The sequence below is a fragment of the Miniopterus natalensis genome, chromosome 2, assembly GCF_054644295.1.
Source record: "Miniopterus natalensis isolate mMinNat1 chromosome 2, mMinNat1.hap1, whole genome shotgun sequence".
NCBI lineage: Eukaryota > Metazoa > Chordata > Mammalia > Chiroptera > Miniopteridae > Miniopterus > Miniopterus natalensis.
The window spans coordinates 10,551,794-10,579,600 of NC_142082.1; the positions used below are offsets into that span (position 1 = coordinate 10,551,794).

The 27,807-nt window shown below is 47.1% G+C and overlaps 1 protein-coding gene across 1 annotated transcript; it reads left to right on the forward strand.

Annotated features, from left to right (window-relative positions):
• The first annotated feature begins 915 nt into the window (after positions 1-915).
• ASAH1 (N-acylsphingosine amidohydrolase 1) lies at positions 916-27,320 on the forward strand. The gene is made up of 14 exons (XM_087814116.1): positions 916-1,021; positions 9,845-9,891; positions 14,374-14,464; positions 14,879-14,965; positions 16,290-16,368; positions 17,132-17,206; positions 18,079-18,124; positions 18,940-19,084; positions 19,614-19,668; positions 19,796-19,877; positions 23,831-23,962; positions 24,063-24,186; positions 24,597-24,653; positions 25,597-27,320. Exons 1-14 carry the CDS (start codon positions 944-946, stop codon positions 25,684-25,686), a joined length of 1,188 nt encoding a protein of 395 aa, XP_087670242.1. The 5' UTR covers positions 916-943; the 3' UTR covers positions 25,687-27,320.
• The last annotated feature ends 487 nt before the right edge of the window (positions 27,321-27,807 follow it).

A 27,807-nucleotide genomic window follows, 5' to 3' on the forward strand; every position in this document is an offset into this window, starting at 1 on the left:
CACGCACATGCGGGAGATGAACGCGAGGTGTTCGCGAGAGGGTTTGGGTTCCGCAGGAACTGGAAGCGCTGGGGGATGGCAGAGGCTCCGTGGGGCCTGCGCCCAGCGAGTCCCTCGGGCTAGGAGGCCACCCACCCGCGGGCGGAGGGCGCGCCCGGGGGGGGGCGGGGAGGGGGGACCCTACCAGGGCGCGCTCGGCTCGGCCCCGAGGGCCCTGCGGGGCGGGGCGCGCTCGCGGGCGCGGGAGGGAGGCCCGCGGGGTCGCCCCGCATCCCGCCTGTGCCCGGCGCCGCCGAGGCCTCCGGCCCGTGACCTGTCGCTCGGCCGCGGGGGGCCCCGTCCCAGCCCCCGAGCCCCGAGCCCGCCCGGGGCCCAGGGCCCAGGGTCAGGATGAACAGCCCGCTCGCGCCGCTCCGCCCCCCGCAGGGCACGGGCGGGTCGGGCCGCGCGCTCCGCGGCGTTCGCGAGCTGGGTCCGTTTCGCGGGACCCTGGCACCGAGGGGCCTGAGCGCGGACGCGGCACGGGCGGCACCGGCCCGCAGAGGGGCTGACCTCTCGCCGCCCGGTCGCCCGGCTCCGCGCAGAGCGCAACCGGCACCGCGCAGCCCGGGGGAGCCACACCCGCCGGGGCGGGGCCCGGGCTCGGCCCAACCACTGCCGCGGGGAGGGCGCCCGGCCCTCGCACGGTCCTGGCGCGGGCGCGGGGCCCCCACGCACCCTGAGGGTCCCCCCCCCCGTACCGGAGGCCGCCTGCTCCCGCCGCCCGCCCCCGCGACCCCGAGGCGCCCCCGCCGTCCCGCCCGCGCGGGTGCCCGCGGCCGGCGCCCCGCCCCGCGCGCGTGGTGCGGTCCGGCGCGGTCACGTGGGGGGCGCGGCCTGCCGGGGCCTGGGGGAGCCGTCGGGCCCGCGGCGGGCGTCGGGGAGCGGCGTCGGCGGCGGAGCGATGCGGGCCGCGAGTCGCCTGCCCTGGGCCCTCCTGGCCGTGGCCGTCACCTGCGCCCTGGCGCAGCACGCGCCGCCGGTGGGTGAGCCGGGAGGGCGGGGGGCGGGGGCGCCGCGTCCTTCCCGGGGCCCGTTCCCCGCGCGGGGGGCGGGCGAACCCCACCGCGGGGTGCCCGGGCGCCGCGGGGCCGGGGCCTTTCCGGGGCGCGCGCCCGGAGCCGCCGAGAAGCAGCCGAGCTCGGGGGACGACTCCGGCCCTCGCGGGGCCCGGTGCCCGCCGCGGGTGCGAGCGCCCCGGGCGGGCCCCGCGTGGCCCCCGCGCCTCCCCGGCCGTGCGGCGCGGGTCCCGCGGCCCTGGCCCCGCGGGGAGGCGGCGGGGACCCGGCCTGGGCGGCAGGGGCCGGGCGCCGTGCCCGGAGGAGGCCCCCGGCGGGGATGAGCGGCGGGGGCCGGGCGCCCGTGCCCGGAGCGGGTCTGCGCTCAGCCTCCGGGGCCCGGGCCCTGCGCTTGCCCAGCTCCCCTCGAAAGGCAACAAGACGGCGCTTTTCCCCCAGCTGATCGATAAGCAGGACCTGACCCGAGACCGAGGGCAATGGGCCTGGCCAGTAGCTCAGACAGGGCGCTGGCAGAGCGGCGGGCGCTCTTTCACTCCGTTTCTCCAAGGAGAAGTGCTTCATGAATAAAACCACGGAATATTACTCAGCCGGTAAAAGTTACCATGTTATGCAAGTAAAAGCGGAATACAGAGTGGCACGGACAGCGGTTTTGTTACCAGGAGAATGCGCAGCGTGTCCACGGGAACAAGGATTGGCAGGGCGTAGGAAAGGTGAAATTAGGGCTGCCGTGCGGAGAGGGAATTGGCTTGCTTTGAAGTGGTTGGAGTTGGGGACGTTGGAAGGAGTTACTGCTCTGACACCATGTGTGCACCGTAGCCAAACCCCTCCAGGAAAGCGCCCGTGGCTGAACAAAGGATGACGCCCTGTGGTGAGGGAGCCCCACCGTGGGAACATGCCTCTCAGTCACGGGCTTTGGGAAAAACCTGCTCCATAACTGGGAGTTTGGCCTGCGATGTGAAGGGACGCCCGAGGAATCGAGGGTTTGCTATACATTGAATGCTTTTAGCAAGCGGGGCAATTCCCTGATTGGGTAAAGAGGAAACAGTCATTGGTGTAGCAAGAGCGGGGGGTGTTTGGTATTTTGTGGGTTGCATAGTTCCCTTGTTTTCGTCTGTGCCGGGACAGAATCACGAGCGGCCTTGCTTAGTCTGGGTTTATCCGGTCTCAGCCTGAGCTTATCTGAGGAAGGCGTTCTGTGCCATTGGTCGTACCCACTGGGAGAACAGCAGTGGCCTGGCCGTGAGTGTCAGACGAGCCTGTCATCCGATTGAGGTCTAGTTGTGAACCTCAGAGAAGTTGCAGGTGTCTGGCGCTGCTTTTTAAAATTTTTATTTCCCAATACTTTATCAAGCAAAAGTATTTTAAAGGCCGTTTTTCAAACAAGAAGAACCAACAGTCTCCATGAGTCTAATGTTCTTCCCTGGCGCAGTGGTTGTCAAAATCTAGTCCAGCTTCGGGCGTCTGTTTGGGCAGCTGCTCTCATAAGTTTCAATGAAATGAGAAAAGTGAGGGCATAAAACTAAAATTTTTAAGTCAGAGTGTTAGCTTTTATTCTGATTTTATGGCCTTCCAATTTTTTTGTTGCTAACGTGTTCTTTCTTTGATGTGTGGGGGCTTTAGTATCTCCTCTTGGGAGAATTAAAATGTGGACTCCCGTGTGCCGGGCCCCTCTTAATTGTTTTACTGATCTGGAAAGTTCTGGGGCATCGGCTGAAAGGCTCTTTGGAACCTCACAGAAGTTCAGTGTCCTCAGTCTCTGACAAGAGTAAGCAGTTTTTCATTTGGAATCATTTTATGTGATAGTTTGTAGCCACATAGGAACAAAAGATACTTCAAAGCTCCTTCTGATAAATGTCAATAATGAGGCCCCTCTTTAACTTATGAACAAAAAATCATTTGTCTTGAAATGTCTGTGGGCGTTGTTTCTTCCTGTGTTTGAGGCTTTTCAGAATATAGCATATCTTAAGGTCTTCCTGAGTCATTCTTTGCTATTGATTGTTTTGGGAGACAGATTAAGAGATGGTGGTAACGAGCCTGAGCAGCGCAGAAACGTCTGGAGGGGGAGAGGGAGAGGGAGACAGAGTCATCAGGCTCTTAGGCCTTGTTAAGGATTTTGGAATCTACCCTAAAAGCAGCAGGAAGCCACTGGATAATTTTAAACAAGATACGACAAGAAAACGTTTTCACTTTAAACAGATCATTTTGGGCTAAAAGGGAGCAGGGGGATGTGAGCCCAGGGGGGAAACGGGGTGACTTGCAGGAAGGGGGTGCCGGTGGGGAAGGAGGGAAGGGGACGGTGCTAGAGAACAGGAGGAGGTGGGGGGCAGCCACCTTTCTCAGGCGCTCAGCTGGGCGGGGGCCGCATCACCCCCGGGAACACGGGGCTGGGAGAGTGAAGGTCACTGTCATTCCCGTTACGCCGAGGTTCCTGTGGCACCGAGATGCCCAGCAGGCCTTTGGGACTGGAGCTCCGGAGAGAGATTGGGAGTCAGGCATTTTACCTGAAGCCATTGGAGCAGGTGAACACGGAGTAGGTGGAGGAGACAGAGATTAAAGGGAGGCCTAACGGGCTGAGGTGCCCGGGCGACCGGGCGTGTGGCAATGGCTGTCATCAGTAAAGCAGCCAGTGCTGGCCAGGGCGTGGGGAGAGGGAGCCCGCGCGCTGCTGGGGGCGTGCAGGCTGGTGCAGCCCCTGTGGAGCTTCCTCAGGAAATCCGAAAGGGAGCTGCCTGTGACCCAGCAATTCCACTTCTGGGACTTTATCCAAAGGAACCCGAAACACTAATTGGAAAGACTATATGCACCCCATGTTCATTGCAGTGCAGTTTACAGTAGCCAAGGTCTGGAAGCAGCCCAGGTGCCCGTCAGCAGGTGAGTGGGTGAAACAGCTGCGGGGCGTTCGCACCAGCGAACACTACTGGGCCATAAAAAGCAAGGAAATGTTACCCTTTGCCACAGCCTGGACGGGCCTGGAGAGCACTGTGCCGAGCGACATAAGCCAGGCAGAGAAAGAGAAGTGCCCTATGATCTCCCTCACATGTGGACTCTAATGAACAAAATCAACTGACAAAGTAGAAACAGAGCAGGCAGGCAGCTCTGGTGAGGAGGGGGTGCTGGGGGTGGAGGGATTGAGCAAAAAAGAAAAACAGAGAACCCATGGAATCACAAGAATAATTAGAGAATTCACTGACCCAGAAAGTGTTTACAAAATGCTTCACAGAGCCCTGGCAGCATGCTTAGTGGTTAGAGCATTGGCCTGCACACCAAAGGGTCTCGGGTTCGATTCCCGGTCAAGGGCATGTACCTGGGTTGCAGGTTCACTCCCTGCCCTGGTTGGGGATGTCCCCCCCCCCTTCTCTTTCCCTCTCCCCCTCTCTCTCCCTCTCCCTCCCTTCTTCCCTCCTTCCCTCCCTCCCTTCCACTCTCTCTAAAGAAAAAAGTCAGTGGAAAAAATATCCTTGAGTAAGGTTTAACAAAAAAACAAACAACATTTTACACAGATTTTCAGCAAGTCCTCTGCCTTCGGAGGGCACGTGAGAGACCGATGAGATTCTAAGTGGGTTGTGTTTTTTCCCTTGTGACGGAATAGCCCAGTTATACCTAGTCGACTACGTCACATCCCTAACCCATCTATAATCTTTCCCTCTCATCTATTCAGACTTGTGCTTACCTTGATAAGGTTGTGTCGTTAAGTTCAGAGACAGTGAGAAACTTTAAATAACAAATGAGCTCATCGTAATTCCCTTTAAGCCTGTACATAGGTTTGGAAGCTGTCTTCACCCCCGGAGACTCTACCCCCAAATCCAACCTGTTTAGAATGACCTTTTTACCACTTATTCTTACAGCCAGGTTCTAGGCAGAGTTCATGTCTATTATAATTTCATGTTTATCTTTTGCTGCCAGAATTATCATAGTAAAATATCTTATTGACCTTGGACTCCCACATATGTGATGGCTAGATTACTCTCTTACCCCTGAGGCAGGTTGAATTCTCTCCCAAGACTTGACAGAGCACTTTTTACTTCCCCCACGGTATCTCATAAGAGATAAGCCGTGTAGTTTGATTTGGATACTGGCTTTGGAACCCAGGTCATGCAAATACAATTATTTGAGAGAGATGAACATCATTCCATTGCATTTACTGGCTGAGATGGTCACAGCCCTTGAGGAAGTGCGGGTTGCTCCGTATCTGGAATGGAATTGAGGCATTGCTTCCGTTGCACCTCTGTGGGGAGCTATGAGGGAGCAGGGGAGGCTGGGGCTGGGGCTCTGGGCACCAGCTCTCTCACCAGCCATGTGACCTGCTCATCACGCATGGAGCCCGCTTTGCCCCCAGAACATGACCCTAAAGTTCCCGGTAACTTGTGTCAAAGTAACTCAGAGTCTGGAGGCTTTAGCTAGAAATAAATGATAAAGACTTATTCATAGGTCTTAGGGTTTGCAAACCGTAGAGGAGATACCCCGGGCGTTCCAGAGAAGACGGAAGCTGAGCTCTTACAGTGAAAAGTACGTTCTCGAGAAGAATCGGCCCTGCATTCTTAGCCCCTGGGCTGGGCCGCGATGGGCATCCTGTAGGTGACCGGTGGCCTGGGCGCGTGGACCTTCTTTCCCTGGGCATTCGGGGGGTAATCAGAGGGTTGTCTGCAGTGGTACACGGAGACATCCTTCACCCCTGTACCTTTTGTCTCCCTTTCTTCCCTTCTACATACTTTTTTACTCTTGCTTAGTAAACATTGATAACGTAAGATTTCTAAATATTGGTCATTGCTCAGTGCACTGTGATTACATTTCCTTTGCTGAAATTCTCAAGCCAAGATGCTATTGGCACTGAAAGAATATTCAGATGTATCCTCTACCAAATACTCATATTAATTCCAGCTTAGCTCGCTTCATATTTATATCATGCCTTTCTCACACAGATTATTGTCCTTGGGGTTCCTAATTGCTTTCTCGCCTTTTTTCTCAACGGCGGAGGAACTGAACCTGTGCTGCTATCACTAGATCCTGTATTTTTTCAGCTTCCGACTTACCCTCTTGGTTCTGATTTTCTCCATTCTTCTTTAAACCTGTAACTCCTGTTCTAGTTGGGACTGTTTTCTTTTTATTAGAACCATACTTTTCTAATACTACAGTTTCTCCCTGTAGTTTCTGGTTGTTTTTCTTTTGCTCTTACATTCTGTTATTCTGGAGAGTAAGAATAACAGATGAAGATGAAAGGAGCGGTAAACGAGGGGCCAGTAAACAAAACACCTCACCCCCCCCCCCCGCAGCCCCACCTCCGCAGGCGGCATTGTTGGTCGGCAAAAAACTAACCACACAACCTCTGTCCCTCTCGCTCCCGTTCTACACATGCGCAGCACCTAAAGGGTTTTCCTCTGAAGAAACTGAGTAGATGGTCTAGCAAGACCCAGGGCGGTCTGTGCGGGCGCGGGTACCCCAGAACAGTGGTTGGCAAGTTACAGCCCGCGGGCCAGGCCCCGCCTGCCAGACGTTCTTCGAAGGCCTGTGAGCTAAAGGCAGGTTTTAGATTTTTTTTTAAAATTGGGGGATCAAAAGAAGATTAACACTTTGTGACATGTGAAACTTGCACGGAAGTCACATGTCAGCGTCCATGTCCCAGCGTTGATTGGGAACACGCCACACCTGTTTGTTGGCCTATGCCTGTGGCTGCTTTAGCTTTTCACTGCCGCTCGGGGCACTTCAAATGACAGTCTGGCAGTTAACAGCATTTTAAGTGCCACCTGTATAATATGCCTTATTATTTTAATCGTTAACAAAAAATTACCGGAGCAAATCTATCCTATCAAAACAAGAAGTGAATGTTGTTCTCTTGAGGCTAAGTGGAGAATGGGTTATCTTGTTACTGAGTTAGATGACAGGCCCTTGTGGCTACTATGCAGTGACGCTGGAGTTGTGATGAAAAATTCCAGTGCATGTGACATTACAAAAACAGTCTTCACAATATTCCCAACTCACAGGGGAAAAAAGTGATCAGAAAAATAAGAAACTTTAGAGTATGTCATCACAGCAGAATTTACTTATAGATTTTAAATAGTAAAATGAGGCTGCAACCGAAGTCCGTCGCCACGTAGCTCATTGGTTAGCCCAGCAAGGAAAGCCGTTCACCCGTGGCGACTTCAGTTGCATCTGGTTACCGCAGTGTAGGAGGTGTGTCCTGAGAAATTTTGTTCCACGCTATTAGCCTTTAGATGAGAACAGTTGCCCAGGACTTTGGCAGCATCGTCAGTATCAATTGAAGAACAGGGCACACGTTTCCCAGCTGTTTTCCTTGACTCTTGAAGTTCCTAGTTATTGGTACTTATTAGAGCGTCAATGCCAAGTTTGAGACTAAGGGGTTAGTCTCTGTGAATAGTCTGTGAAACAACTACAGGCAAGGGTGTTTTCAAAGAAACTGAGAACTTAGTCATTCGGTAAGACCCAAAGCGGAGTCTGCTGTGATGTGTAACAGTTGACAGTGGAAATGTGTGTGAAGCAGAAAAAGGCTTAGTTGGATAAATGTATAAAACTTGTAAAAATGGTGTTTAAAGGTTGTGGCTATTGTATTATCTGTTGGCAAACACTTTATGGAAAACGCTTGAATCTGTTGTGTGTGACTGAACGAGTACTGTCAGCCGTGAACTTCTTTTGCCCGCGTAGACCTCACCATCCTCATTTCTGTGAATTTGCGTAATGCTGGAGCCGCCGGCGGAGTCGAACGGTCCTGAGGAAGGGGTGAGGATGAAGAAAAGCCAGACACAAAAAAGATGGGGTCGGGAGGGCTGCGCCTCGTGCCTGCTGCCAGCCCCGAGTTTATTTTCCCAGCTCGATATCTACAGGCACTGTTGATTTTGCTGAGTAGCACCCCTCCCCACATCCCCACAAGGCCGTCTGAACGCTCTTTCAGAGCAAACGCTCTGCCACCTGCATGAGCTCAGACCTTGGTAACCATCTTTATCTCGGCTTCTAGTGGGAACTTTTGGGGAGGGTTGAGTCCTTGGCTCCAGAGCCTCAGGCTGCGTGGACCATGTCCAGACACGTCACCCGCTCCCAACAGCGTAAGAAACAGGTGCTGACTTCCCTGCCACACAACAGTTAGGTAGCAGCACTGAAGTTTCACAGTGATTTTTAAGCTCAGGGCTGAGACTGAAAGTTTTCTAAACAAGAGACACGTCCTTCAACCACTATTATTAAACATTGAATGGCTTTGGAAATTAGCTTTTGCTAAATTGATACTGGATTATCAAATTGATATTTAATGTCTAATACTTTTATATTGTAATAATTTAGAAATAGAATTTAAATTCTAATGATTGAAGTAGTTTTTGACAATTTGATACTTAATACTGTTTCTTAATAAAAATCTACCTAACATTACAAAGCAAAGTAGCACTTATATGAGAAAGTTATACTGTAGTGAAGTTAGAATCACTAGTGATGTCAAGCTACTTTCTGCACTTCCTATATTATTAAAAGTTAAAACAAAATGTAAGAGTTTCATTCTCACACAAATTTGCTGCAGATACAGTTTCTGAGCTCAAATTGCAGTTCTCGTGGTTTCCATCCCTACTCTACCTCTCTCTTCTTTTTAAACATTATTTTGCTTTTGCTCTAGCCAGTCTGCTCCGTGGTTAGAGCGTTGGCCTGCAGACTGAAGGGTCTCAGGTTCGATTCAGGCCAAGGGCATGTACCGCGGTTGCAGGCTCGGTCCCCGGCCTCAGTCAGGGCGCATGTGGGAGGCAGCCGGTCGCTGTGTCTCTCTCATCGGCATTTCTCTCTCTCTCCCTTCCTTCCACTCTCGCTGAAAAAGCAGTGGGAAAAAAAATTATTTCACTTTTATAATATTGGGTCTCCAGAGGAAAGATAAACGTGCTTGCTATCTTGAACTAGTAATAAGGGAATCATGAACCCATGTGGACTTTTTCGTTCCTTTTATGTTCAGGGCTGATTCTCTTTTCTACGTAGCCTGAACACTCTTCTGTAAGTCTCACGCGTCCTTCGCCTCAGTGTTCAGAGCCACCCCCACCTCCAGGAGCAGAGTTTGGCCGTGAAGAGAGACACAGTCATAATTATAATGCAATGCCAAGATATGGTAATGGAAAGGTGCGCAAAGGCTTTGGGCGTGTAGACGGGGTGACTTTTCACATGGAAAGTAGATGGAGATGTCACACACACACAAAAGCAGCATTTGAACTGGATCTTGGAAATTACAGCCAGAAGTTCACGCAGTGGAGAATAGGCATTCCGGGCAGAGGGAACAGCATGTGCGCATATGGAAGGGCGAGAGATCGTAGCAGGACGTGCTCGCCCGCCACGTGGCTGCATGTAATGGGGCGTGGCAGGGAGAGAGGCTGGATGGTAAATTATGACCAGATTACGAAGGGCCCTGGACAGTGTGCCCTGAAAATCTGGTTTGGGACGCAGATCTCTATTGCAATAGAGTTGGCTCATAAATTCAAGTAACAGCACCTCCTGTCAAGTAATTAGTGATAAATCAACCTATTTGACGTACAGATCCATCTACTTACACTCCTCTTTACTCACTATATTTGCAATGTAAAAGCCAGATCACCACACCTGGCACCAGTGCAAATCAAACTGAGGCCGAAAGTGCACTCACGTTCGAGATTTCAGAAGTTTTTGTCAGAGGACAAGACTTTTAAGAAGTGTTGAAATGCTCTAAAAGGGCAGACCATACTTGAATTTGCCTTCACGAGCTTTAACTGGTTTTGCCTGTTGCCTACTTCATTTGTTATTTTCTGAAACTTTAAATTTTCTTTGTTTTTTAGTGGACAGAAGACTGCAGAAAATCAACCTACCCTCCTTCTGGACCAACGTGAGTAAATATCAGATGATCAAAACTCACATTTCCCTACGTAATGATCCCATAAAAATAATGGCAGTGAATGAAAATGTAAGTCATGTCCTTGATCGTAAGAAAGACAAAGATTTCTTTTTCTTAGGTTTGTGTATTATGCAGCTGACTAAGACCCTGGACAAATAAGAAAATACCTTATGATTAAAATGCTCATTTCCAGCCTATCAAAGTCACAGGGGGAAGAATTCCCACTAAATTCTTCTATCTACCGCTACGCATTTTACCCTTCCTGACAAATGCAGAGCTGACCTGGGCTTTTCTGTGGTGCCTGAGTCTAAACTACCAGATTATATTGGCACAAAAAAGTGTGGGGTCTTATATGTGAAACATTCAAGAAATAAACCCTGGCACCATAATCAAATTTATCAAGGAAAAAACAGGATCGGAAATCATAAGAGAAGGGCCATTGTCATGTTTTAGTGTATTTTAAATATTTTCAGTCCAGGTATATGGACGGCGTTTTCAGATGCTTGTGGCTACTTGCGTCTGTGAGAAAGACCGAAGGCCAGCTCACCGGCCCGGAGGGCACCAGGGTGGGAAAGAGGAGCGGTGTCAGGCGGGCGATCTTGTTTGCCCCGCTCTTTCTGCCGGATGGGAGCCTCCTGCTGGGGGTAGGAGAAGGCAGAGTACAGCTCTAACCGGTAGTATCAAGATGGCTTTTCCAGTTTTGTAGGTCTCTAATTATACATTTTGTATTGCACGTGTCTAAATTACGTATCCTAAATAGCCTCTGGTCCAGATATACGATGAAACTGTACTAAACTAAATTCTTCTGATTTACTCTCCTTTCTGTCGGAAGAGGCCAGTGTTGGCAGGAAGTAATTTAGAAGGGATCAGCGGCTGTTACTCTGGACACGGCGCGCGCCCAGCCCGCTCAGGGTTGGCTCTCTCCGGGTCCCCCTTGCTGCCGTCGCTGACAGCCTGGCAGTCCTCAGTGCCTTGTTGGTTGTGCCCGTCCCTTGGCTGGTCTCACTGCCCCAGCTCATTGAACATTTAATGAGTATTTTTCACGTCCGAGGCCTTTTTTCCTATTCCCATTTATGCGCACCTTATACGTGTCTATGAATTGATTGCCCGGCAAACCTTCCTTGCTTTTAACTGGTTCCAGATTGCCGAGTGTGTGAGTGTGTGTGTGTGTGTGTACATGTGCCTACACACATATACAAATAAATTTATTTATGCTTATGTTTAAACACCTACATAATGTTAATATTTTTGCCCTGGTATTTCTGCTGGATTCCTCCCTACCTCGCTAGCCAGGTCCCGACTCAGGAACCCTCAGCTCCGCTCTGACCCTTCTCTTCTCTGAACTATACGTGGGTCTTAAGATCCAGAGGGAAGTGCCTTTGAGTGACAGCACACCCGCCCACGCCTTCCAGGTCATCCTTTTCAACCAAGTGCCTGGATTCTGGAGATCTGAGTGGGCCGCTGTGAGGGAGGAAGGAAACACCCGTCTATCCAGCCTGACCAGCCATTTCAGTGCTGGAGGTCAAGGGACTGACAGCCAGAGCACCCCTGAATCCCTCTGAACCCCATTAGCATTTCTTTTCTGCTGCTCACTGGTGCTTAGCATCTGCTCTGTTATTTGTACGGATGAGTGTGTGTCACTTGGACTAGTTTCCAAACCACCCGGGGCGCCAGGTGGGTTCTGCCAATGCTTAATATTGATTATGATGCCTGGGCATAGCCGATGCTAAATCTCAGAAATAACTTCATGTTTATTGTTTGTAGTAAAGTGGGAAAATATTTTACGGTAATTAACCATCAACTGAACACTGATGCTAAGTATTTGCATATTTCATGTAATCCTCATAAGGCAGATACTATTTATTTCTCTACGCCAGAGATTTTCTTTTCTTTCTTCTTTTTTAAAAAAATATATCTTTATTGATTTCAGAGAGAGGAAGGGAGAGGGAGAGATAGAAACATCAATGATGAGAGCCATTGATCGGCTGCCTCCTGCACGCCTCCTGCTGGGGATCGAGCCCACAACCCAGGCATGTGCCCTGACCGGGAATCGAACCCTGACCTCCTGGATCCTAGATCAGTGCTCAACCACCGAGCCACACCCGGCCGTCCCAGCAATTTCCAACCAGTGTGCCGCAAGAATGTTTAAAACATGCAGTACCTGGCTACCTAGTCAGAGGCACTGACCTCTTTTCCCTCAGGTGGTCAAATAAAAAAATGACAAAAGCCAACACAATAGCTGTCCGGTATGAATGCCCTGTCTTGAACCATAAATATGTAGGTCATGTAATAGAGTTTCATCTTATCAGTCACGTCCCATAATAAGGTTGCATCTGATTGGTTAATTCTTGATACCAGAAATCCTTATTTACAAGTATAGGCACCTGATTTTTTTAAAGGTCAATTTAGAGCAAAAAGGGTAGGTAATTACTATTATTTTTATTTTTGTAAATCAAAATTATACCAATTTTTTGTCAAATCAACAAAAGACACATCTTTTGGTGTGCCACAGAATATTAGTAAGTAGCTTACGTGTGCCACGAGGTGAGAAGGGTTGACACTCGCTGCTCTAGGAAGTCGAGGTGTAGATGTTCGTTACTGAGATATTTTAGAAAAATGTTTACTGAGAAGTAAAATACGGGATTATGGCTAACCTTTAATTATGAAAATGATTTTGTTAATCAGATTAACAGTTTTTTCAAAGAATTCTGATTAACGGAGGGCTTATTGTAGAGAGGTTTCTGGGGTCTCCCGTCCCCACTCGGTGGAACCGTCTGCTGTAGGAATTTGTTTCCTCTGCATTTCTTTGGAATTCTTGAGCCTGCCCGAGACTCTGGGCTGAAAAAGAATCCAGAGCTTCGGGCAGGTTAGGGGCATGGTTTGGATTTTACTGGGTGCTGTGGAGGGAGGAGCAGCTGACCGGAGTTCATAGGTCGAGCACCTGTCTTATCACAGTGCCACCGAGGTGCGTGGCTCGAGGGGGCCCCCGACGTCTCACTGCTGTTGGACACGGAGATACGGGTGCAGGCCGGCCAGGAGGGAGGAGCTGAGAAGCACCTGCCTGTAATAGGATGAAAATAATTATTTTGTTGAATCGTGGTGCAGAATTATGCATGTGAAATAATGAAATTATAAAGCTTTTTTCTAGGAGTTAAGTATTGTGCTATTTACTATAGCTGTCAGCTACTAAGGAAATGGGATTTTGAACAGAACAAAACGCAGTCATTGTGATTTTGTTTAAACGTATGTTTCCAAATCAAGCGTGCTCTCCTTTTCTATCTGCATCACACCATCAGTGGCTGCTGGTTAAGTTCCCTAAAACCTTAAGCCTATACCCAGGCCCCGAGCTCAGCAGCATTAGTGACAGAATCAAGTATTTGTTCATGACAGTGGAAGTATAAATGGGACCGCCGCTCGTGACTTTGAGGAACTAACCCGCCGTTGCTGCCGTGACAAGCCTGGGTCACATGTTAATTTAACGTCCCGGGAACACTGTTGCGTACGCTGAGGACACCCGATGCCTCTCTGGAGCAGAGCAATAATGGGACAGACGCTGGCTGTTTTTAGGCAGAGTTTTAGGCTGATAAGACACTGAATGGTACGCCTTCGAGGCCGTTTCAGTGTGGTAGCAAGTGCCAGATGATAACGTTTCCATAGCGACGCAAAGCACTATGGCCCAGGCCCATCGATAAGGGAAGGGTGCGAAGGCTGCTGCGTGTGAAGCTGTGAGCAGGGAGTTGGGGGCGTGTGACCCCGGCGCCGGGGCCCGGATTTACCACAGACGGATGGGAGACTGCAGCCCAGCAGGAACAGCAAGGGGCTGCGTGAGCAGCGACGGCCCCGGAAGCCAGTCACGGGAGGCGAGCTCAGGTGGCCCCCCTGGGGTCCTAAAAGGCGACCCTGCCGAAGCCAGCAATGACCGCGTCAGTGTCAGACCGCCTAAGAGGACGTGTGACGGGGAGACCGAGGGGTTCCCAAGCTTAGACTAAGCCTCTGCAGAGATTCAGGAGGGAAAAGGGGGCGGGTATTTTCTAGCAGCGAGGCTCAGGCTACTTATCCCGCGTTCACGCTGCTGTCCGGAACGTGTAGCTCTGTTCCAGGATTTCTGAAGCTCCTTACGATTATGGACAGCGTCGGACAGAAGCCCCGGGAAGTGGGCTTTTGCAAATTTTGGGTCCAGCGCTAACTTCTACATTGTTACCAGGAATGTAGTCTTGCCCTGGCCGGCCTTGCTCAGTGGTCAGAGCGTCGGCCTCTGCACCGAAGGGTCTTGAGTCTGATTCTCTGTCAAGGGCACGGACCTGGGTTGGGGCGAGTGCGGGAGGCAGCCAGTCGATGTGTCTCTTTCACACCCGTGTTTCTCTCTCTCTCTCTCCCCTTCCCTCCGCTCTCTCCGAAAAAGCAATGGATATGTTAGAGGCACATATCAAAAACTGCTTTTAACATTCCAAGACGGCGCCCCTCTCGTTGCAGCTACCGGGGCCCCGTCCCGTGGTACACCATCAACCTGGACCTGCCGCCCTACAAGAGGTGGCACGAGCTGATCGCCGACAAGGCGCCGTCGGTACGCCGCGATTCTTAACTCTCCTGTCTCTGCCTTTACTGAATACAAGGCCCTTGTAAATGAACACTTGGTGAAATTACACACCAGGTATTTTAAGAATGAGCTCGGGGCACTTTTCTCCCGCTTACCGTAAGTGATGGGAGCGGACGAGGACCTTCTTGCCTTTCCCCGCCCTCCCTCTGTCTCCGTCTCTGTATCATCGGCCCTCGTCCGCGGAGCTAATCAGATGCCATGTTAAAGATGTATTGTGTTTATACATGAATTGAAAATGTTTTCAAATATCACCCTGTTTTATTTAGCTACATACAAATAAGTGGCCTATGTATCTGTTTTCATTATACCAATATCAATCTTAAATGTCAATACTTCTTTATGTTTCTTATTCATTAATTAACTAATTAATTTACTTTTCAGCTGAGGATTATCGTGAATTCCTTGAGGGACGTAGTAAATGCCTTTGTTCCAAGTGGAAAAATTATGCAGATAGTGGATCAAAAGTTGGTAAGAAATATTTCCTACAATCAATTTTTAAACACACACCCGCAGTTCAGGAAAGGCTCTGGTATTTATTTAAAGGCATAATTTAAGGAGCTTGGACACGTTTGCTTTTATTCTAGACAATTATCAAAACTTCAGAGGGACCGGACGTTCTGGGGCTTGGTACCGTTAGAGCAACAGGACCTGAAGTAGCATGGCGAATTTTGGCCACTAACTGCTCTTTAATGCTTTTTTAAAAGTCTTGACAGTCTTACAGAGCAGTGGGCAAAATATACGTATTTCACTGGGAGTATGGTGTTTCCTTCCCCTTACATACACTTGGGCTTACAGGTTCATTCCTGAAAATTTGGGGATTTTTCTTCGGTGCCTTGCCTGAGTCTCCCAGGACACCCAGGGCTTTTTCCAGCCAGCCTGTGCTTTACGGAGCCCTCAGTAGCTGCGATCATTGAAGCTCACTTTGGTTGTGTATTTCTTGTGGCTGCATGTTCACCAAACCATTTCACCTTCCTCCTGGTCCTGCAGCAAGACTATTTCTCAGCCCCCCTTTTTTTTTATTTAGGTAGAGCCAGTGGAAAATCTAGGGCCTGGCCCCTGGGACCCCCGAGACACTCTCTTCACCCTCCTTCAGACTGCTCTGGGGCCCTCACTGGCCTGCAGGGTGCGCAGGATGGGGGTGGGCACCAAGGCTCTGGGCAGGTGTTTTAACCTAATGACATTCGGGACTGGATAACGTTTTGTTGTGGGGGGCAGGTGGCGAGTGGTTGCATTGAGGATAAAAGTGGTTGCATCAGTGCAGAAGGTTGCATTGATGTCCACCGTCGAATTTGCTCACGTGTCCGTTGTTTGCCAGCTGAATGCATGAAGCATCTTGGCCCAAGGTGGGATGTTCACCATGCCGGGAGTGTTGGTGAACGGCTAGCGTGGGAAGGAAACGGCGATGAGGGTGGGATGCCATTGGCTGACGGGTGGGTTTGAGTAGAGATATGAGCGCTGCTTGTGATGCTCCTGTGTCGTGGGTCATAGAAGATCATCCAGGTGGAACTAACTGTTCCAGTTCAACCACCCGCTAGATGAGATAGAGGGTGAAATACAAGCAATCGGAGAATCACAGGCTTCTGCACAGTACCTGAGAACAGCTGAGCTCAAAGGTACAGAGAGCAAGTCATAGCGAGCGTTCCATCGATCTTATAGGAACACGTGACGGAAAAGGCCTTTAAAAATAAGGTCACCTATTGTGGCAGCAGAATCTAGAACAAATATATGTGAAAGAACCAAATCTCAAAGCAGCTCTTTTGGTTGAGTGACTGTTAATCTGTTTGGTTTTCAGCCTGGTCTGCTGGGCAACTTCCCCGGCCCGTATGAGGAAGAGATGAAGGGGATTGCAGATATCACTGGCATACCTTTAGGTAAAGCTCATTTCTCAGCTTTTAAAAAGTTTAATAAAGCACTTGAATTTTTTTTTTTTTTGAGGTATGGTATACATATGGTAAAGCACACAGGTCTTAAGTATACAGCTCAGGGGAATTTTAAAAATACTTAGATGTACTCGGCTGGCGTGGCTCAGCGGTTGAGCATCGACCCAGGATCCAGGAGATCGCGGGTTCGATTCCCGGTCAGGGCACATGCCCGGGTTGCGGGCTCCATCCCCAGCAGGGGGCGTGCAGGAGGCAGCCGATCAATGACTCTCTCATCATTGATGTTTCTCTCTCTCTCCCTCTCTCTTCCTCTCTCTGAAATCAGAAAAGATATATTTTTGAAAAAATAAAAACACTTAGATGCATGTAATTGCCACTCAGATCACCATACAGAAAATTCCAGCCATCCAGAATGCCCCGTCACACCCCCTCCTGCACAATAGACAATACCGCGTCCCCAGGCCACAGCTCTTCTGCCTTCACCCTCGATTGGTTTTGCCCCTGGAACTGCTTATAAATAGAACCAAACAGTACGAACTGCTGTGCCTGGTTTCTTGCACTTTTTGCATGAATAGGATATTTGGGTCGTTCGCAGATTTGGGTTGGTTAAGAATAAACAGTTACGAACATTCTTGTACATGCCAAAGCAAAAACTCACACATTGATGACAGCTGAACCCTTTCTTAAAAAAGAATTTTCTGATAATGTCGTGGCTCTGTTTATTAACCAAAAAAATTCCCATCTTTTCTCATAGGAGAGATTATTTCATTCAACATTTTCTATGAATTTTTCACCATTTGTACTTCAATAATAGCAGAGGACAAGAAAGGTGAGTGTGCTGAGGGAGGGTGGGCGCCGCAGAGTACAGGGGAAAGGAGATCTTCCAAGTGAATGGAATTGGAACTTGTAAAATCCGGGCTTGCTGTGCACATTCCGTGTATGTTGTGTACAGTGTATGGATCTTGGTAAATTTTTTAAAAGTGAATTGAAACGTATCCGTACTTTAAGACCGCTGTAATGCCTACCGAATAATTCGGGGCTGCGAAACATCCGGGAGGGGTTTCGGGACTGTGAACGCGCTGGCCCGCCCTCCGTCGCTCGGACCCTCTTCGTGACTGGACATAAGTGCTCACGGGCTGCTTCATTAGCTTCATAAGCATAATGGGCCCAGCCTTCCCTCGAAGCCCAGGACACGTCTCCCTCGTTTCTCAGCCAAGGGACCCCGTGAAGACCGCCCTCACTTTTCCCGTGTTGTTCCTGGGAGACCCCAGAGTACAAGGCACAGGGCGATTTACCCTGATTCGCTCTTTTTCACCCGTACTTTGGTATAACCCTTGAGGCGTCCAGCTGTAGGTGACAATGCCTGAAGCATGTTTGCGAGTCACATTAGTGAGGCTAAAATAGCTGTGTCCGGGTAGGACCGTGTCAGAGTGGACCGGAGAATGACCACTGACCCTTTCCTCATATTCTTTTCTTACCTGGAACCCTGTGTTCTTGGGGGTTTGGGGGGATCTGGCTGACGTGACAGGGACAACGGTTTGATCTTAAGACTTAACGGTATCAGGATGCTGCTTAGTGCTTATTGTTGGATTTAACAGTTGTGAATACCAGTTAGCCAAAATTAGGCGTCCAGCTTTGATTTAAGGTCAGTTGTACTATCATAACTGCTCCTACATGTCTCTTTTGCTTACTTTCAATTAGGCCATTTAATACATGGGCGAAACATGGATTTCGGAATATTTCTTGGGTAAGTAAAGAAAATGGTGTGTGTTGGTCCTTAGGAAGAGTAGATTGTATTACGTTGATGAAAAGTCCCAAGTCACACCCAAAGTGTGCCCGGAAGTGAAGAGCGGACTTCTTAGTTGTGAGACCAGACGGGCACACTCCGGCTATTATTTGCGATCCGTCAGTGAGTGAACGGAAACCTGGAGCGTGCTAGAAGGCCCCCGACGCGTGTCCAGTGCACTGCTTAGAAGGAAGAACAGCGTTCTCTTTCACGGCTTCTTGACTTTCTGAAAAAAAATGTAACAGGGCTTTGTAACTAGAGACCTAAGTTTGAACCTGGAGGTTGCTCTTTATCGGCTGTCATGCTGGGAGAAGTACTTAACTTTTGAGCCTGTCTTGTCGTGTGGCCAGTGGGGATAAGACCACCCATACTGCAAAGTCCCGTTTTCCTATTGAATTTATTGGGGTGACATTGGCTAACAGAAGTAGGTAGGTTTCAGGCGTACGGTTCTGTGATGCATCGTCTGTGCACTGCCTGTGTGGGCGCCACCCCAAGTCAGGTCTCCTTCCATCGCCGTTTATCCCCCCTTCACCCTCTTCGGCCCGCCCCCGACCCCCCTTCCCTCCGGCAGGCACCACACTCCTGTCTGTGTCTGTGAGTTGTGGTTTTTTTTGCCTAATCCCTTCTTCAGCTTTTTCACCCTGTCCCCCGAACCCCCTCCCTTCTGACGCAAAATTCCCGTTAGGATTGGTCGGTAAGGATTCGAGTACCTAGTGTTAACGCCTGGCGTCATCATCATCATTGTTCTTACATGTCACTACATTTCTCTCTTGTAGGTGGAACATAAATAACAACTCCTGGGTCGTAACCGAGGAGCTGAAACCTTTGACAGTGAATTTGGACTTCAAAAGAAACAATAAAACTGTCTTCCAGGCTGCGAGCTTTGCGGGCTACGTGGGCATGTTAACGGGCTTCAAACCAGTAAGGACTCTCCCGTTACAGGGCCGGCCAGGTAGCGCCCGTCCGCTGTCACTCGTGGAGGCTGGAGCCTAAGGAAATGGGGACCTAAAGTGTCGGAAGCCCCTCTTCCCTTTGCACTTCTGCCCCCCGTAGCTGCGAGCTCGCAGGGTAGGGCAGGGCCGAAGGCATGAAGGTTTCCGAGCCCGTCCTGGGGTAAAGCATGCGGCCGGGTGCCGAGGGCTGGGAACATCAGGCTGGAACTTGGTCCCAGGTGTGCCTCTCGGCACCTTCGGCATTAGTTCTCTGCCCTGCAGCGTTTTAGAAAAGTGAGGCCAAAAATATCCTACCTACTTATCTTGCACACTAGGTGTGGAAATTCTTTGAACTTCCGAAAAAGCTCTGGTAATAGGAGGTGGTATTAGCATGGTTTGGATTGACCTTGGCCTGCCCCATGACCCCGTCCAGGCCTCGATGTACCATGTGAAGTACAGCGAGGGCCTCGAACAGGATGGTCTGTGTTTCTCACTTCACTCCTCTGTCTCTCTCTCAGGGGCTGTTTAGTCTTACGCTGAATGAGCGTTTCAGCACAAATGGCGGTTACATGGGTGAGTAGGCCGTTGTTAAATGAAAGGGAAATTTCGTAGATGTTTTCAGAGGAGAGCTGGACGGTGCATTCTGGTCAATACTCTCACCTCTCCCAGGTCCTGTGACACTGTGCTTGATCTCTTCCAGGTGTCATAGAGTGGATCTTGGGAAAGAAAGATGCCATGTGGATAGGATTTATCACTAGATCAGTTCTGGAAAATAGCACAAGGTAATCTGTTTGCTTTATTTTTTATTTTATTTTAAAATTATTTTTGATATAAGTTATGTGAATCAAAGATATACAAAGCTTAAGGTATACAAAATGTTTGGATATATGTATGTGTCGCAAAATGGTCACAATAAACCCAGTTAATGTCCATCACCAGTTACAAAATTTTTTTTCCTTGTGAGAACTTTTAAAGATTTACTTTTAGCAACTTTCAAATATACAGTACAGTATTATTAACTATAGTAACCATGCTGTACTTTAGTTCCCCAGGACTCATAACTCCATGTTTCTCCCTTTTGACCCCTTTCACCAACACCACCCCCATCCCCCAGCTACCTCTGGCAACCACTAATCTGTTCTTTGTATCTATGAGTTTGGGTTGTTTTTTATATGCCACATATAAGTGAGATCATATGGTATTTGTCTTTCACGGTCTGATTTATTTCATTTAGCATAATGCCCTCAAGGTCCATCCATATTGTTGCAGATGGCAAGGTTTCCTTTTTTATGGCTGAATAATATTCCATTGTGCGTATATACACGCATCTTCTTTACCTATTCCCCCATCTGTGGACACTGAATTTGTTTCCATGTTTTTTGGCTGTTGTAAATAACGCTGCAGTGAACATGGGGTGCATCTATCTTTTTGAATTAGTGTTTTTGTTTCCTTCCGCTAAATACTCCTAGAAGTGGAATTGCTGGATCACATAGTTCTTTAGTTTTTTGAGGAACCTTCATAGTGGCTGCACCAATTTACATTCCCCCCAACAATGCACAGGGTTCCCTTTTCTCCACACCCTCACCAGCACTTGTTATTTCTTGTGTGTGTGTTTTTTTGTTTTTTTATAAAAGCCATTCTAACAGGTATGAGGTGGTATTTTATTGTAGTTTTGATTTGCATTTCCCTGATTAGTGACGTTAAACATTTTTCACCTACCTGGTGGCCATCTACTTGTCTTCTTTGGAAAAATGTCTCGTTTGAATCTCTGACCATTTTTTAATAGGATTGTTTGGGGGTTTTTTGCTATTGAATTGCATGAGTTCTTCATATATTTTGGATGTAACCCCTTATTAGATACATGATTTGCAAATATGTACTCCCATTTAGTAGGTTTCCTTTTCATTTTCTTGTTTTATTTACTGTGAAGTTTTTTAGTTTGTTATAGTCCCAGTTGTTTATTTTTGCTTTTGTTATCTTTAATTTTTGGTGCCAAATCCAAAAAAAATTATAGCCGAGACCTCTGTCGAAGAACTTACCACTTTTGTTTTCTTTCAGGAATTTTATGGTTCAGATCTTACGTTTGTCTTGAATCCATTTTGAGTTGGTTTTTATTTACGGTGTGAGATGGTCTACTTTTATTCTTTTGCATGTGGCTGTCGTTTTCCCAGCATCATTTATTGAAGAGACTGTCCTTTCCCCATCTGGTATTCTTGGCTCCTTTGTTGTAAATTAACTGATTATATATGCATGGGTTTATTTTGGAGCTCTGTATTCTGTTCCATTGAGCTATGTTGTTTTATGTCAGTACCGTACTGTTTTGACTACTATAGCTTAGTGATAGAGTTTGAAATCAGGAAGTGTGATGTCTCCAGCTTTGTTCTTTCTCAAGATTGCATTTGCTATTTATTTGCTATCCATGTAATTTTAAGATTGTTTTGTTTTCCTCCTGTGAAACATGCCTTTGGAATTTTGACAGGGATTTCATTGAATCTGTAGATTGCTTTGGGTAGTATGGACATTTTAACGGTATTGATCTCCCAATCCATGAGCATGGAATACCTTTCCAGTTACTTATGTCTTCCATTTCTTTCATCAATGTCTTTATAGCACAGGTGGTAACATCTGGCCCTCGGGCCGTATCATTTGGTCTGGCCCTGCCAAGGCAACCACAGGTGGGACTCAAAATTCAGTACATCTAGGAGCTTTTTTCATAGCTAATTTTTTATTTTATTTTTTTAAAATCTTATTTTTGTTTAAAGTATTACGGATGTCCCTTTTTCTCCCCAATGACCCATTCTACCCCGTCCCTTCCCTCTCCCCAGTCCCTCTCCCCACCATTGTCCGTGTCCTTGGGTTGTGCATATATGCATATAAATTCTTTGGTTACTCTCTCCCCCTCCTCCCACCCGCCCTCCTCCATCCCTCTGACATTTCTCAGTCTCATCTATGCTTCCATGTCATTGAATCTATTGTTCATCAGTTTATTAAGTTCTTTAGATTCCACGTATAAGCGAGATCACGTGATATTTGTCTTTCTCTGCCTGGCTTATTTCACTTAGCGCAATATTCTCCAGGCCCATCCATACTGTCCCAAAGGGTACGAGATTATTCTTCTTTACAGCTGCATAGTATTCCATGGTGTAACTGTCCCACAGCTTTTTTATCCACTCAGCTACTGATGGGCACTTGGGCTGTTTCCAGATCTTAGCTATTGTAAACTGTGCTGTCATAGCTAATTTTTAAGCTGATAATTTTGTATGGCCCAAGAATGATGTTACAAATATCCAAATGCCCTCAACAGAAAAAAGGTTCCTCACCCCTGCCTTATAGTTTTCAGTGTACAGTTCTTTCACCTCTGGGGTTAAATTTGTTCCTTGGTATTTTATTCTTTTTGATGCAGTTGTAAATGGGAGTTTCCTTTATTTCTCTTTCTGATAGTTCATTATTAGCACATAGCTACTGATTTTCATACTTTGATTTTATCCTGCAACTTTACTGAATTTATTAGTTCTAACAGTTTTTTTGTGTGAAGTCTTTAGTATTTTCTATATATAATATGTCATCTGCAAATAGCAACAGTTTTACTTACTCCTTTCTTATTTGGATGCCTTTTATTTTTTTCCTTCGTAATTGCTCTGGCTAGCACTGCCAATACTATATTGAATAAAAATGGTTAAAAGTGGGCATTTTTGCCTTGTTCCTGGAGGAAAAGCATTCAGCTTTTCACCACTGAATGTGTTAGCTGTGATCTTGTCATATATGGCCTTTATTATGTTGAGGTGCATTCCCTCTGTACCCATATTGTGAAGAGTTATCATCATAAATATGTTGAATTTTGTCAGATGCTTTTTCTGCATCTTTTGAGATTATCATATGATTTTTATCTTTCATTCTGTTAACATGGTGTATCACATTGGTTGACTTGTGGTTGTTGAACCATCCCTACATCCAGTAAGTTCCACTTGATCATGGTGTACGATTCTTTTAGTGCATTGTATTTATTTTAAATGACTCATATTAAAATATTAAAATATTTTCCAGCTTACCTTCTATTGAAGAATTATTTCAGAATTTCTTAGGTGCACCTCATGTGGAATTCATTTGTGTGTGTGATGTGTTTTAAAAGAAGGAAATGAATTGATTTTAAAAGTTCTAGTGATAGTGCCGCTATGAAGGGACCTATACACAAAATAAAAATTATATAATAAATATTCATTTAAATTATACCTGTTAACCTAGAAGTTATATTCTGTGCTGATGCAGGAATCCTGTAATAGCAAACCTGCCTTTAGCCAGCACTACATCAAAATGACCTAGAATAGCTGGGCATCAATTCTATTTTTAACGCTTCCCAGGGAGTAAGATTTAGCAACTGTCCTTGAAAACCCACTTCATTTATTAATAGTCCTAACTTTCAAGGTTTACTCTCTATTCCCTAAGTCCTATATATGGTAATTAATACTGCTTCTCCTTGTTCTGTTGTTGAGTGAAAGGCAGAGACAGGAAGGGTGGAAGATGCTCTCTTGAGGCTGTTTGTTCGGACCAGAGGGGTCACTCAGATCAGTGTTTTACCACATACGAGGTGGAGGTGGTTTCTCCCTGGGCCACTGTCATCATCCTCTTTTAAAAAACATGTTCCTCAGATATTTGTTTTCACCTAGTTTCTGTAGTTAAAAAATTTCCATTCTAAGTCAACTAAAAATGTTTCCTTTTTAAAAATGTTTTTACGTAGTTATGAAGAAGCCAGGAATATATTGATCAAAACGAAGATACTGGCCCCAGCATACTTTATCCTGGGAGGCAACAAGTCTGGGGAGGGCTGTGTGATTACACGAGACAGAAAGAAATCTTTGGATGTCTATGAGTAAGTACATTTGTTAGAGCAAAGCGAAAACAAAAGCACAGACTCACGTATGTACAGGTTTAAGGCATGAAGCCTGAGAGGAATCTCTTTTTGTGTCCAGACTCGACCTCGAGCAGGATAGATGGTATGTGGTAGAAACTAATTATGACCGTTGGAAACATCCCTTCTTCCTCGATGATCGAAGATCAGCTACAAAGATGTGTCTAAACCAGACAACCCAAGAGGTAAGTAACACTCACAGTGTCCGATGTAGAAACAAGTGGTGACCATTAAAGACTGTATTAGTTCTGGCATTTTTCTTTTGCTTTTATAGAATTTATAAACCTCATGTTATCCAGTATCAATGGACAGTCTCCACTGACATTTTTTGTTTTTAAAGAGCAAAATTTTGCTGTATTTCCCCTTCTCGTTCTAATTCTGGACACTGCTTGGTGAAGGTGAATGACAGGCAGGCAAGAATGAAAGGGGGAGGAAGACTCAAAGAAAAGGGGTACATTAGTGACCCCAAGGGAAATTCAGGGGGGGTGCAGAGGGGCCGACTGAACAGCGTCTTGGTTTCTGATGACCCATTTGTGTGGATAAGGCTGTTAACGTCCGTATTTAATGTACTGAACAAACTGTTTTTGTGTTTTAGAATATCTCATTACCAACCATATATGATGTCCTGTCAACGAAACCTGTCCTCAACAAGGTATTTAAAAAAAAAAAATGTATATATATATATGCATTTGCTTTTAGGGAAAGAATTTGGTCCTATGTTTTATCTTTCTCTGTCATCCTGGAGAAATCAGAGCTAGAATCCCAAGGCATGTTCAGCTTAAGACTGATTTTTCAAAATGTTTGTGTGTGACTAAGTCACTGTTGGCATGTGACAAAGAAACTGACCACTGTGGCTTAGATGTCAGTTTGGTCAGAGTATTGTTTCCGGTTTTACTGACATGGCATAGTATTAAGTGTAGCATTTTGGCCTGACTTCTGTGTACCCAAAAGCCCCCCCTTGTGCACTCTGGATATACACACAGATTTTCCCATTTGTTCTCTCCTTTGGCCCCTTCCCCTAACCCTCCCTAAAACCGGCATCTCCATGACCTCTGCCAGAGCCGATTCCTCCTGCTCGCAGGAAGCCTTCCTTAAGCCCGCTGACCCTGCCCGCGCATCTTCATGAGCGCTCAGTGGTTACTTACAGATTCTGTGCCTCGCAGTCTGCATGCCGAGCCCCCCACTGGGCGCTTTAAGGACAACGACAGCTAAAGCTAAGCAGGTCACACTCTGTAGTAAGCGTTAGGCTTTGCAGGACGACAGACTGCACACTGACGGCCAAGTCAGCCTCAGCATTGCTGGTGGAGCGGTGTGCGCTCAGGAAGGAGACCGTGTAAAGAACCAAAGGTTCTCTCCCAAGCCTATTCACATTCACAACCTGGAGTAATAGTCTGTTGAAGTCAGTTGTTTTTATTGTTAACTTATTTATTATCTGGATCTTTATATAACATTTGTCTTATGTATTTACTTATATATAATGTAATATTATATATTCAATATTAACTTCATAAAGCAGTTCCACAAGAAACGATAGTATAAATCAGGACATCTTAGGATTTAAAACATCCTTAAAATAAAACTAACTTTTCTTTCAGCTGACTGTATTCACAACCTTGATGGACGTTACCAAAGGTCAATTTGAAACTTACCTGCGGGATTGCCCAGACCCCTGTATAGGTTGGTGAGCACACACCTGGCCTAAGAATGCGCTGTGACATCAAGATGGGACTCATGCGTGGGCGACTGGTGCAGCCGTCTGATCTCTGACCAGAAGCTAAGCTCAGGGCAGGTTCTCTTAAGGCATGGGCTTGTCCGACTTGGTATGTTTACAGTTCACAGGCTCTTTGTGCCATCACAGTTGATCATTCTTAGTTATAGACAATTTAAGTGAGGTACAGCAGTCATTTAGAATGCGCTGAGTTTCATTTCACTTTGACATCTGGGGGCGGGGGTGGGCCCTTAAACTATTGTAGGACCCACTCCCATGGAATAAAGAGTCTGTGGGCACTGAATTCAGTACATCTGCGTAAGCAACAGTACGTCATTGCTTTTCGCTTTGATCTGCAGATTTGTATGTTTTTCTGTACAGCAGTCTTCCTCCGGGTACTAAATGCTACTGAAGTCATACACCATTGTCTTTGCTGTTTGTGACAGCAGTGTCATTTCACCAGCTCTGACTGGAGGGAGACGAGACACTCACCTGTCTCCTTCTGCAAGGGCTGTACCTGGGCATTTGACTCTGAGTGGAAGTGCTTCTGGGGTTCATTCAGTATGCAAGGCAGTCTTTTATACACAGAATGGAAGTGGTTCCTTTTTCATGATTACCCTACCTCCCAGAAACCCCAGCGTTGGCTTCAACAGCGGAGTCCCAGGTTCTGTGCATCAGTAGTAAATAAACAGGTCAGACTTGTGGAAACAGGAAGCGAACCCATTATTTCAGACTTTCCTCAGTATCACCTACTTAACAGATTGAGTTTTCCCTTCAGATCAATATGTATTTTTTAAAAACTAAGTCGTTACTAAAAATGTTTTTCAGAAATAAATACATTTATGAAAATGTTAATCGAGCTTGCTGACTTTTCAAACTCTCAGTTAGCTGAACCGCGTGCCAGCTGGCATGGACGTACCCGCTTCACGCCTACCAGCTGTATCCATGGCGTCGATAAGGCAGCGCGAGCAGGCTGCACTGGCTGAGCGCACGCTTACGTACTGGTCTGAGGTGGGGGTGCTTATGGAGAAATCAGAGCTGCTGAGTGTGTCTGAATTAATTACAGGAGTTGTGTAAGTGGGTTATTCAGCTTATGACTGGTTACACTTACATGACTAATCCTTGCCACCTTTTAACCCACTGTTACCAGCCCATTGTGGAGGTGTCCAAGGGCAGCTTTTCCTCCCAGACTGGAGAGGCTTTTGGTTTGTTACCTCAAAACTGTAGTGAGCCAGTATTATCTTAAGAACTACAAGAGGATTTGTGTTAAAATAGGGTTCAATTAATTCTAATTAATTTATTTTTAATGTATCTTCATTGATTTCAGAGAGAGGAAAGAAGAGGGAGAGAGAGAGAGACAGAAACATCAATGATGAGAGAGTCATTGATCGAGCCGCAACCCGGGCATGTGCCCTGACCGGGAATCGAACCCCGATCGCCTGGATCCCAGGTCGACGCTCAACCACTGAGCCACGCCCGGCCGGGCAGGATTCAATTAACTTTAAAAAGCTTTGCTTGGGATTTTGTCCCTCTTATAAAAATGATGTGAGGTAAACTTGTATCATTTTTTCTAATGCCGCCTTTGATATGCACAATAAAATGAGACACTGATTGTTTCAGACTGATTCCTTAGGACTAAATCAAAGCATTTGGAGGTAATACTGGTATTAAAATTTGAGGTAGGGTTGTTTAGTGGTAAAAAGGAAAGTATAAAATAGGATATACAGTATAAGCCTATTTACATAAACTTTATGTGTGCCTAAGCATAACTAGATCTACATCATCTACATCTATAATATGAAAAGGTGACTAGGAGAATGTTTACAGATACGTTGACAATGGTTCCCTCTGGAAAGTGATGTAAATTGCTATTTTAATTTGGAGAGGACATGAATGAGATTGTATTTTAAGAAATATACTGGATAATAATCCTGGATAGGCTGGATCCAAACCATGGACTGCAATTTCCCCACCTAGTTTTAGGTAAGGAGAAAAAGACAAGGGGCAATCATGATATAATCCAAGGTGAAACAAAATTATATAATCCAGAAAGCTATCTGAAATACTAATTCTGTAGCTTAACTGAACTCCATTACTG